Raw genomic sequence first — 12,749 nt, forward strand, 5'->3', positions numbered from 1 at the left:
TTCTTTTTAAGTTGATACATTTGTGCGTCGTTATAAAAGTCGTCGTTGTCATATTGAGTGCATATCAATGATTTTGAAATTGCAAATTTCCGAAACAATCCCTATTCGAGACTCGCCAACTAACGCCCATTTGATATATAGCACGCGTTTTGTTTCCGCATTAACTGATTAAGTCATATTTAGAGACGAACAAAACAAACCTAAAAAGGAAATTTGATATTACAAATATTTCACATTCCCTACGAAACGGAAAAGCACAATGATGTAAAATCTATGAATCATTTCCTTTAAATCTAAATGTAACACCCAGGGTGCATAGTGTGCAGTCACAATATAATTATGGTGAGTTATTTTGAACTAGCATAGTGAGATTAGTAAAATAGTTACATAAATTCTTATGTATTGTGAATTATAATGTAATAATGGCAAATATATGGATAACTATACCAAATCCATGAACAAAACAATTACAGGAACACGGAAAGGACAACAGACGAGGGACAAATCGCTTGCTTTAAAATAGAACAGCATGTAACCCATTTAAAACCGGTGTGGCACTCAAGCAAACGAAATTGAATGTATTGGCATTTTTAAGAATAATTATGTCTTCTACATTTTCACATAACAACGATTCTTGTCAACTCTATACAATTTTTAGGTTTGAGCTGTAAACATTGTGCTTTTGTTAAAGATACAGAACTAGTAAGATCCTAATTCCGTTTTATTGGTTGCCAACCGGGAATTTACTACACATACTAATGTTATCCATTTAGGATACCAGGCTCCATGCTCAGGTTAATAGGCAGATTGCTTGATTGTTGATATAAAAAATAGGGCCGACGAGTTTTGTTTGCCGATAGAAATTGGAAGAGGTGGATAGGGCCGGCGGGCCTCCTGTGGCGAAACCAAAGCTCTCTCTCTTGCACCTGTTGGATTGCCTTTTAGGACAAGCTTAGCGCTGCTGCAGGCCTATTCGTTTGACACAGGTGTGGTTAAAACAGTGAAATCTAGCTCTAGGTGCTTCTCGAGGGTCAAAATTTAAATCAGTATTAAATACCAGTATTAGGACTTCAATAGTCCTCTATAAAATTAGGTATAACTTGCTGATATAATATTTATATGCAAATGATAATCACATGATTTTCAAACTATGGTTGGTTCACTTGTTGACATTTACAAAAGTTTTAACTTTGAAATTGCTATATGTATAAGAATCAGAAAAATTAATTCTCAACGATATCGGAAATGTCACAACAAATCAATGTTATCTTCCATGTATTAATTATTATTATTATTTTGAGATCCTTACGTTATCTTCCTTGTAACAACTATGATCCGATGGAGCCGTGTTGAGATTAGAGTCGCAACATTCTGGACGCATGTAAAATATTACCGTACTGCTAATTTGATTCTCTATCCTACATAACAACATCCAGATGAGCTGTCCTGTACTACCATACATCGTGTATTAGTTACAACCTAATATAACCTTCAAGGAGGAATGACACGGCCAGCGAAAGCTATATTTTATCTAGCCTGGCTGGCCGAATGGTCTAACTTGAGCGCTGGACCTAGTGCAGTCGGTGTTGTCATAGATATCACAGTGGTACGAGTTCGAGTTCCACAAAGGGAACAACCGAATTTGATCGTTCTAAACATTGTTGGGATTATTTTGAGATCCTTACGTTATCTTCCTTGTAACAACTATGATCCGATGGAGCAGTGTAGAGAATAGAGTCGTCGCATTCTGGAATATATATGAAAAGTAAATTAAGATGGCCACATTTGTCTATGACGTTTCACGATGTTCTGCACTTATGTATACACAAAAGCCAAAAGGTGTCCTTTATATGAGCACTGTCGAACAATACGTTAAAGCGCCATTTTTCGGTATATATTTGAAAAAAATTGATATTTGAAATGTTTTGTCGACCATGGTGTATTCCGAATGGCTTATGATGAACTAAAATGATAGTAAAATGGAATAATTTAACAATGACATCTGATCCTATACATAAAAGATTATTGCTACATAACATTTGCGCGATAAGTTTTGGTTGTGAATATCACTGACGTTCTATGTCTGCCATTACTTGTCTGTATGATTTATGTCAATGAGCTTACTCTTGGGATAATTTTTTTAATGCATGTTTTATTTTTAGAATTGTTTTTTTTTCATAAAAGTTAATGACATTATTGCTCCTCATATTGATGTATCTTTCAGGGTAGTGCTGTAAAGATCGTAGTAATACTGAGTGTCATTAACTCTATTTTACCACAGACAACCAAAGACGTGCCGTGTCCAAAGCAGTGCACTTGTTACCATTCAAAACAAAAAAGTGCAAAGTGCTATAGTCTTACCTATATTCCGCGATTCCCAAAGAAAATAACCTCTGTTATGATGATGAATGGTCATTTACACTTCATTGTGGATACAACTTTTCAAAACCTGACGTTCAACCGTGTTTACGCATTAAAGTTGAGGAATAATGGCATCAAGAATATGACAAATGGAGCTTTTATGTCTTTGAAGTATCTTATAACTGTGGAGATATCGAATGAAACTTCGTTAAACACGTCATCATTGTATAATGCTCTGAAAACCGTAAACAGGGAAGAAATTAAAAGTATTATTTTTCAAGACAATATGTGGTCAAGGTTTCCCAATAAACTAATCGACTTATTCCCTAACTTACGTGTTTTAAGCTTACGGGGTAATAATTTGGATGTATTAGATTGGAATAAGTTGTCCAGCCTTTCAAAACTTTATAAATTAGATTTTCAGAAAAACAATATCCGGGAACTTTCGGAACAGAACTCATATTTTCCATCTCTGGATACGCTCTTTCTGAATCAAAATCGAATCGAAAAAATACCAGAATGGTGTGGTCACCACATCCAGAGTAGATTTCCTCAACTCAAAACACTTAGACTTGATTATAATTTTCTAGACGAAACAGGTATTTTCCGATGCCTACCGAATCTACGGAGACTGTCTTTAGGGAATAACAGAATTTCAAAATTAACTAAACAAAGTTTTAAATATTTGAAAGCCTTAGAAGTTTTGTACATGCCATCAGTTGGGCAACACCTGAATATTTTAAAGCAAGGATTATTTGACATTCCTTCCTTAAGAGAGCTCTTTATTCAAACATCTGGGGTAAAACTCCTTGGTGACGTCAATACGTGGTTTACCCAAATACCAAACTTAAGAGCAATAGATATATCGGATAACTTTTTACCATCTGCCGATGGTAATGACATTCTCAAACAACTTCTTTTTCCCCTGGCTCTTCTGAAATCCTTATTTCTTGATAGGCTTGGTATATTGCACATACCAATAGACTTCTTTTCCCATTTCATCTCATTAGAATTACTCTCCCTCCGGCAGAATAAAATTGTAAGCTTTTCGGACGGCACCAAACTGTTTGGAGGCTTAAAATTTCTGAAACGTTTGGATTTGTTTGGAAACAGAATTTCATTTATTGGCAAGCATTCTTTTACGAAAGAAATGATAAAATCTCTAAAAGAAATAAATTTATCAAGCAATCAATACATTTGTAACTGTGACCTAGTTTGGTTCATTGAATGGGCACAATCAAATTATCGGTTATTAGACAGTTTTCCAAGGAATTATTTGTGCTCAGAACCAGTGAAAATGAGATTTCAAAGGATAACAACATATAGGCCTACTAAAGAAGAATGTTTCCCCTGGAACCCAATGTATACTACTGTTATATCAGTTTCGTTTGTTCTACTTCTCTTTATTATATTTATAGTACTAGTTATAAGATGCAAACCGACAATAAAAAATTATTTGTATCTCATAAAGATTCGTCAGACAAAACGACAAGGATACTTTCAAATAGAGAACTCCAACAACTATCTGTATGACGCTTTCGTTGTATATTGCGATTCCGATAGAAAATGGGTACACACAGATCTTCTTAATAAGGTTGAGAAAGAAGAGGGTCTTCGTTTGTGTGTTCACCATAGAGACTTTGAACCTGGGGAGGCAATCACCAGTAACATCGACAACTTTCTGAAGAGGTCATGGAAAGTCATCGTAGTATTGTCGAATGCATTTACAAAGAGTGAGTGGTGTCAGTGGGAGGTCGACGTCGTGCACGAGAGGCGACGACGAATGGGGAAAGACATCGTTCTACCTATAATGATAGAGAATATTAACACAAACCACATGACAAGTCAAATATGTATGTTACTCGACAGTACACCATTTCTCAGATACCAAAAAGGACAAGGGGAGGAAATATTTTGGAAATGTGTCGTTGAAAGTCTAAGAAAACCCATTGCTTTCCTACCAGTGGCAGAACTATAAACAAGAACTTGTTCTAAAATATCGCATTGTATCAATACTACTGTTTGTTCAAAGTCATGCAATAAATAATAACACGGACATTAGAATCAACGTTTTAAAAATATTCGCATTTACAAAACAATATTTGACGAGTATACTACTGAAAACGTAAGACAGAGGCACTGAAAAGGCAAGACAAGAGCACAGACAAGGTAGGACAAGAGCATTGATAATGTACTACAAGAGCACGGATAAGGTAGGACAAAAGCACTGATATGGTAGAACAGGAGCACTGATAAGGTAAAAACAAGGGAGCTGAAAACGTAAGACAAGGGTTCTGTAAAGGTAAGACTCGGTCACTGAAAAGGTATGACAAGGATATCGAAAATGTAAGACAAGAAAAACTGAAAAGGTAAGACAAGGAAACTGAAAAGGTAAGACAAAGGTATTAAAAATGCAAGCCTGGGGCACTAAAAGGTAAAACTAGAACACTGAAAAGGTAAAACAAAGGTACTTAAAGGTAAAGGTACTTCAAAGGTAACACATAGGAACTAAAAAGATAAGTCAAGGGTAACAAAAAGGTACAGGGGCGTAGCTAAGCCTAAATGATGTGTATTCAAAACTAAGTTGTAAAATGAACAAAAAGGAAACAAAGAGACAAAGTAACTATAAAACAAGTTTCTTACTTCGGACAGATATATACAAGAGTACAATAACTATGCTGCTTTATCTAATATATATCGGGACACGATGTTTTTTTGTTGCAAGTACAAATCAAATGTTTCAAGCTACTCATTTATGTAGCAAACAACCAATTGATTTTTCCCTTTAAATTGGAACGGGGAAGGAATAGCTTTTATGCAAGAGAATTAAGCATTGAAATAAAATTTCATACTAAAAGAAAAGCGCACAAATCTAAAATTTATGCAGACCAAGTTATGATTTAGCCTTCAGGCGATAAAAGTGAAACTCTTCGTGGAAATGGTAGTTTCAAGTTTTTGTTGATTTCAATTGTTCATATGCTTTTGTTGCTTTGTACGTATTATTTTGGTTATATTATGTTCTTTGTTATGTGTGTCTGTTTTCCATGTCTGGTCTCTGTCCCTTGATTACATTCTTTTGATTTCTGCTAGAATCATGGTTTCCTTGATTATACTCTTTCAATGCATACTTTCAAGTAAAATCAGATACCCCGTTAAAGTATTTCATTGTCTTCGATAAATAAGGGTAACAACCAAATTACAAAAGACTTATTCGATCCAAGACAAGTCCAAAATAAATCTGGCAAAATATATATTACACCACCGGATCAGCTGGTACCGCAATGACCCTAACTTTGTACAGGCATTTCAAACGAAAGAGTCGGTGAAATCGAGCGAACTTAACCTCCTTTTTTCATTGCTGCCTTAATATACTGGTGATTAAGTAGCATTTGCATGCTATTGCTTCATAATCGTTAACCCCCCCCCCCAAAAAAAAAACAAAAAAAAAAAAAAAAAAAAAAAAAAAACAATCCTTACTCATCAATTTAGGAGAAACTGATTATTCAACATCAACGACTGATATTTTAGAAAAATATTTTTGTAAGAGACCTTTTGAGACGCGTTTCCTCATATCCCTGATTCAGGAGTCTGTTACGCAGATGTTTATGGCATTGAAAGTATATCGCTGCAATAGTAAGGGAAATTGAAGTCGTCTCTTTTGTCATAAATCTGACCACTGTTGTCAAATTCAAGATTCAGAACAAGCTTTTTTCTGTAGTCTCCTTTATCTCGAGCTCTGGTGGATATATTGAAGATAACCATTTACCAAATGTCATGCTACTTTTATTTCCAAATGCGTCGCTTTGACGTTGACATATTGTCGAAACCTGACATGTTTCTAAATGCAGCAAATACTACGATTTTGCATTTGCAGACAATATCGCTGCATAACATTTCCATGTCTTCGATTTTCTGTTCCATCCATCACAAAGATTTTCTTTAGACATTACACGACATTGTTTAAATAATGTAAGAGTGTCTAATGTAAGAATGTTTGTATACTTGTAAGCGCAGTAGAAATGCAACAAAATAAAAATTCAGGTCATAACATTTATAGTTTCTAGATGTTTGCAGTTAGCAAAACAGTCAATACTTGACTACGATTAGGCATTGAAGAAAAACCCAAAAGTGTACACACTTTTAAGTAAGCCCTGATATGCCAGACAAAAAAATAACAAAATTCACGGTACCAGAGCGATGACATTTCGTCAAAAAGTAATCAAGGGAATCAAGGTTATAGCGGTAATCAAAAGAATGTAATCCAGGGACAAAAACTAGATATGGAAACAGACATACACAACAAAGAACATAAAGCAACTAAAATCATACATGCAAAGTAACAAAAGCAAATGAGCAACTCGGACTCCACTAAAAAAACTGGGAGCAATGACTAGGTGCACCGGTAGGGTAAGCGTCCTCTACTTTTCTAGAAACACCCGCCGTGTTGCTCACAAAAAGTCAAGTCCGGAGTAGACAAACGAAGAAAGGAAAACTATGACCCGTTGAATAAATCAGTTTTCATGATGCAGATGGATACACCATAACGATCCACGAGTTCATAATAAAGTAAAAGGTCAAATGAGGACACGAGGACACATCAATAACTAATATCTTCTGCATGTCTGTTGTGGATTAAACTAGTTTTATAACCGTAACCCTTTAATGTAAGGTCAAAAACGAACTGAAAAACACCATTAAATTCAATCAGTAATATATATAATTCTGCTTCATGGAATACAGCAACATACAATATAGACAAAACCAGAGGCTCACGTGAGCCTGTATCGCTCACCTGGTTTAATTACTTGCTAAATATTTCATATAATTTTGCGTAAATTTACAAGGAATTTTCCTTAGATGAAGATTTTCTTGCAATTTAAAGCATTGGTAAACAGGAATTATTGCATGGGACAGGTTGGAAAGGGGACATAATGCATAGTTTGCAACCCCAACATACTAAAATCCGGAACCAGGCCTTTAAAAATGCAGAAATTGCCATTGTTTTGCGGAATCCATGAAATTTCTGCAAAACACAGCGTTTCTTAGCCTCCATCATGATTACTTTGCTAAAAAACTAATCTTATTAAACTAGGCATTTCACATCCAGTTTTGTATGGAAATATAGTTTACAAGGCACATAAATGCAAACAATGTCCATCAAATCTTAAGAATTATTTAAATGGACTGATTCATAAAGGATATAAATTCGACATTGTTGTCAGATCATTAAATCTTGTCTTTGTAGGAAAAAATATTGATACTCTTATTAGATCATTACATTATAACTTAATCATTCATATTTTAGCATTTTAGTCATTGCACAACTTCTTGCTAGACCAACATAGTCTATGATGTTGCAGTTCTAAATCCTTTGGAAGTTTTGTAACTGATATTTTTTGTGTTGGGAGGCTTGAAGATTTGTCATCCTTATTTGTGTCCTGATCTTGCTTTCAGTAACTGCGAGCATTCATTGTTTATACCTCATTTGTTTGTCTTCTATGTTATTGTTAATAATTGTTGAGGTACTTTTCTAATGAATTGGATGTATTTCAGGTTGATTTTTACTGTGTGTCTAACTTTGTATTTATTTTAGCCTTTGACCGTATAGAGGGGGAGGGTTTGGATCCAACAAAACTAGTTTAACCCCGCTGCATATTGTTTGCGCCTGTCCCAAGGCAGGAAATATAGTCACTGGCATGTAGTTGTCTTTTTTTTTTAAAACATTTTAGTTTCTTACCATAAATGATAAACTGATATAGTATTGAGGAAGGGCCGGACCTTTTTCGGGATGCTGGGATCAGAGGTTTTTAAGCTCAGGATTTCGGGATTTCTGAGAGTTAAGCCCGGGATTTCGGGAAATAAATCCACCGGGAATCGGGATTTTAGCAGTTTTTAAGTTCCTTTGTTGTTCGGGATTTCGGGATTTAGTAAAAATAAAGTCGGGATTCCGGGATCAGACCCCCTCCAGCCCCCCCTCAGTATTGTGTTCACTGATTTATCCACTTTGTTTTTATTGGGGCAATTTAGAGCTTGCTACATGGAGGAAATTTCCCACTTGTTGAAGATCATGTGGCGACCTCTAGATGTATATTTTCTCGAGCGGAAACTTTGGTTAAGTTAAGATCCACAGTGGCAGCCATTTTGAAATGGCAAAAGAATCACAAGCTTTCATCTCCTCATGCCAACGATCATTTGTTTCCAGTTTTGTTTCATTTGGTCAAGCGGTTTCCGAGAAAAAGATTTTTACATGTTTTTCTCATAGGGTCCAATGTTAAAGTAAGATCCTCGGTGGCGGCCATTTTGAATTTCCGATTGGCACCAAAATCACAAACTTACATCCCTTCATAAAAGTGAACATTTGTGTCAAGTTTTGTTTAATTTGGTCAAGCGGTTTCCGAGAAGAAGATTTTTACATGTTTTTCCCATAGGGTCCAATGTTAAACTAAGATCCTCGGTGGCGGCCATCTTGAATTTCTGATCGCCACCAAAATCACAAACTTTCATCCCCTCATATCAGTGAACATTTAATAGTGTCAAGTTTTGTTTAATTTGGTCAAGTGGTTTCCGAGAAGAAGATGTTTACATGTTTTTCCCATAGGGTCCAATGTTAAACTAAGATCCTCGGTGGCGGCCATTTTGAATTTCCGATTGGCACCAAAATCACAAACTTTCATTCGCTCATATCAGTGAACATTTGTGTCAAGTTTTGTTTAATTTGGTCAAGTGGTTTCCGAGAAGAAGATTTTTACATGTTTCTCCCATAGGGTCCAATGTTAAACTAAGATCCTCGGTGGCGGCCATCTTGAATTTCCGATCGGCACCAAAATCACAAACTTTCATCCCCTCATACCAGTGAACATTTGTGTCAAGTTTGGTTTTATTTGGCCCTGTGGTTTCAGAGAAGAAGATTGAAATGTAAAAGTTTACGGACGGACGACGGACGGACGACGGACGGACGGACGACGGACGCCAAGTGATGGCAAAAGCTCACATGGCCTTTGGCCAAGTGAGCTAATGAGATATTCAATTAAAGAAAGCTCGCAGTCACTGAAAGCTAACTCAATGATGATACAATCAACATTACCAGGATCAGAAATAAGTTCTAAAATGATAGATAAATCGGATTTATTTGAACTAGTAATCAAGTTATGATTATATACAGACAGAATATTATAAAGATATCTAAGAGTATTAATACATTCACGCAACATATCATGTTTTGAGAATCTTTGAAGGGTTTAACCATGTACTATTCGTAACATTAGAGGAACAAATCGGTTATGAGAGGAGCCCAATTAGTCCCATTGGAATAACAACAATCTCTCTGTATAGAGTATTATTAAAACGAATATAAATATCATCAATTAAACAATTAAATCATTGATCATATCTAAATATTTCGAGTTAATGTATTAATCCCGTCTAAAATCAGCGAAAAATGCACTGTAGTTATAACAAGAAATGAACCGAGAACCAGACACAATATGATAAAGTACCGGTATAGCAGCATTTCTTCAAAAAGGTTATGACGTCATAAATTTTAATGATCTTTCCCATCCATTCCTATTAAGCACTTGATTTAACATCACTGACGTATTAAATACACTGTTTACAATAATACTATAAGTGGTCAAATAGACGTGAAGACCTATCTCTTGCAAATATTCTAAATGGTGAGGTGTCTGCCAATTTTTAGATTTACAAAATAGTTCATATATTTATAAGAAACATTAATCAAGTAGTAAGTTAAGTAATGTAATATAACATTTTTTGTTGTCTGTTTCAATAAAACAATCAATAATAAATATGATGTCTTCATTAACATACAAAATTCAAAGGGAGGGAATTATAATGCATCAAAAGTACAGGTCTCAATTATTACATCCAGGTCAAATGGCCATCCCTCGATGTAGTACTAAAACACACTGAGCATAGACCCATGCATTTTAAATAGATAATAACGGTGTGTGTTGGAAAATCTGTTTATTTCAAAATTACTATTTGACATACGGTTTTAAAGTTTAAGTGACTAACCGAAATGCTTCATTTCAAGTTGCGAATTGCGTAACCAAGGAAACCTCAAATCTGATAAATTATCACAGGGTGAATTCCAAAGTCTTATCTCAAGATTGCAGAAGATGGTAAAAAATCTTGTGGTGATATGATTTAATCAGAAGCAGGCAAATTTGGAGGCGGAAAAAAAGAAAAAGAAAAAAAAATAATAATCGGAAGAAATACGAGAAAGACTTTCCATTGAAATGGGAATTTATAACGATTTGGACTTTCACAAGTTCGAAATTAAATTATGAAGAATGCTTTAATTTTTTAACAATTTACTCTTAATTTTTTCTTCGCGATTAAAAAGTGTAAACAGCCGCAAAAAGGTTATTTTGTATAACATGTTAAAAATAAGAAATATTCCTTAGCTATGTAATAAGTAATGGGTGAAATATATATGGTTGATGTTTCGGAATTCAATTTAAATGAAGTTAACTCCGACAGACACCAACTGTGAAAATGATGTCATTCTTTTAAATTTGCGGTGCAAATGCTGTTCTATTGGTTGTCTAATCCAACTGTAGAAATCCTTTCTCATCTGTGAGATGTGACTGAGATACAAACTTTATAGCAATCAATCCAATAGCGATGACAGACATGAATTTTCTGTACTGACGGCAGAAAAAAAAACTACACAGACAACACAATTAGCTTTTAAGGGAGCAATCTAAAACTGTTGTACTTAATTTCTAAAGTTGAGAAAAATCAATATATCCAGAAATACTCTGGAGTGAGTTTATTCATACTGATATCTAATCACTCTATTTTTTAAAATCAAACTCAAATCGAAACAATACTAGTAAGGTATAATCACCATTTTCAGAGCCGATTACCCGCATCCACGTTTCTCGCATGGTTTAGTATACTTCACATACCAAAATACTTCTGTCTTATATACTCTTATTAAATGTAATTTCTCTTCGCCTGAATAAAATGAAGAGTTTTTGGACGGTTCTAAACTGTTTGATATTAAAGAACACCTGATGATTATAAGTAGAAAAACAAACTCTAGTGCGTCTTTTTTAAAAGATAGTACTTATTTTATTCTTAGATTGGGGAAAAGCGAATGGTTAACACATTTTCGAGTCATTTCTTATAAAGTCAGTGACAATGATATATTAGTAAACTTGACTCAATTTTACTTGTATTGTTTTATATCACCGAAATATATATATGTATGTCATATATTTTTGCACTCAAAATACTTCTGTCTCATTTCCTCTCATTACATGTAATTTCTTTTCGTCTGAATAAAATTAACAATACAAGTAAAATATGAAATTGCAAATGGTTCAGATGAATTTTTTTGGAATGAGTTGACTGATTTAAAGGGCCCAAGTGAAATGGTTAAAACACTGTATGATAAGTTTCTATATATTGTTTGATGTTTATTTGTTCATCAAACGACATGATTTGAGTAAAATTCATTGAATTTTATACTTAAATACCAATAACAGTAAGATGACAATTTCCGAAATTTAAACCATTAGAGAGTATATTGATACTCTTAAAATAACATACATCCCATAGTACATGATGTCAACCATATGCGATTGAAAAATCTATATTTCACCCTTTTAAAATTTCCATTGATTTTATATTCCAGTTTTTGGTGAAGATAATTATTCACTATTATTAACAACTATAGTCTAGTCATCGAAAACTAAATCGTCGCTTGGCACTTGAAATGAAGGAAATACATTTTAATTTTTAATTTAAATAGGTTCAATTAATTCGAATTGGATTGTTTGAAATTGAAAGCCCAAACTTTTTTAAAGGATATCACGCTACTAAGCATACCCTTAAAGATAAATCATTATTTTCACATCTAATTTGACTTTGTTTTCAGAAAGGCTTGTGTTATATTGAAATTGTTTGTCTTCTTTTGTTGAGACTCACAAAAAACTTTGAGATAACGATATGTGCGTCTTAGATTGGTCTTTTTAAACATAAAAACTACATTTGATGTAATAATTACATGTTTTTATATCCAAGCTCCACGCAGCGGCAGTCGTAGTAAAAAAAGGAAAATCTGTATTATGGACAAATAATGTTTTTATCATTCTTTTCTATATTATTATTATTTTTTCTTATCAGTATGCTCCTCCATTTTGTTCACCTGTACTTTTTTTATAAAGGCAGCACATTTTTTTTTTTCATATTGGTTACTTACTAACTTTTGTATTTTTTTGTTTTTCAAAGATGCCAATATTAGTATGTACTTGTATTTAGGTAAGTATAAATAACATGATTTCAATGACAGAAACAGACTGAGGTGTGTCCAGTTTTCTTTTTAAATACTGTATACCAAGAGGAAGTGTTTTTTTGTA

General features: G+C 34.1%; 1 protein-coding gene across 3 annotated transcripts; it reads left to right on the plus strand.

The window, feature by feature from the left end:
* The first annotated feature begins 292 nt into the window (after nucleotides 1–292).
* Nucleotides 293–5,831, plus strand: LOC148608204 (toll-like receptor 2). 3 transcript variants are annotated; one of them, XM_088545391.1, is made up of 2 exons: nucleotides 293–342; nucleotides 2,225–5,831. In XM_088545391.1, exons 1-2 carry the CDS (start codon nucleotides 340–342, stop codon nucleotides 4,337–4,339), a joined length of 2,118 nt encoding a protein of 705 aa, XP_088401517.1. In that variant the 5' UTR covers nucleotides 293–339; the 3' UTR covers nucleotides 4,340–5,831. The 3 variants fall into 3 exon arrangements, with proteins under 3 accessions (XP_088401517.1, XP_088401518.1, XP_088401519.1); XM_088545392.1 differs by having other exon boundaries at nucleotides 306–342; nucleotides 659–5,831; XM_088545393.1 differs by having other exon boundaries at nucleotides 308–342; nucleotides 774–5,831.
* Nucleotides 5,832–12,749: the final 6,918 nt, after the last annotated feature.

Source organism: Perna viridis, chromosome 9 (assembly GCF_037379345.1).
Source record: "Perna viridis isolate PV_CMFRI_1.1 ecotype Kerala chromosome 9, ASM3737934v1, whole genome shotgun sequence".
Taxonomy (NCBI): domain Eukaryota; kingdom Metazoa; phylum Mollusca; class Bivalvia; order Mytilida; family Mytilidae; genus Perna; species Perna viridis.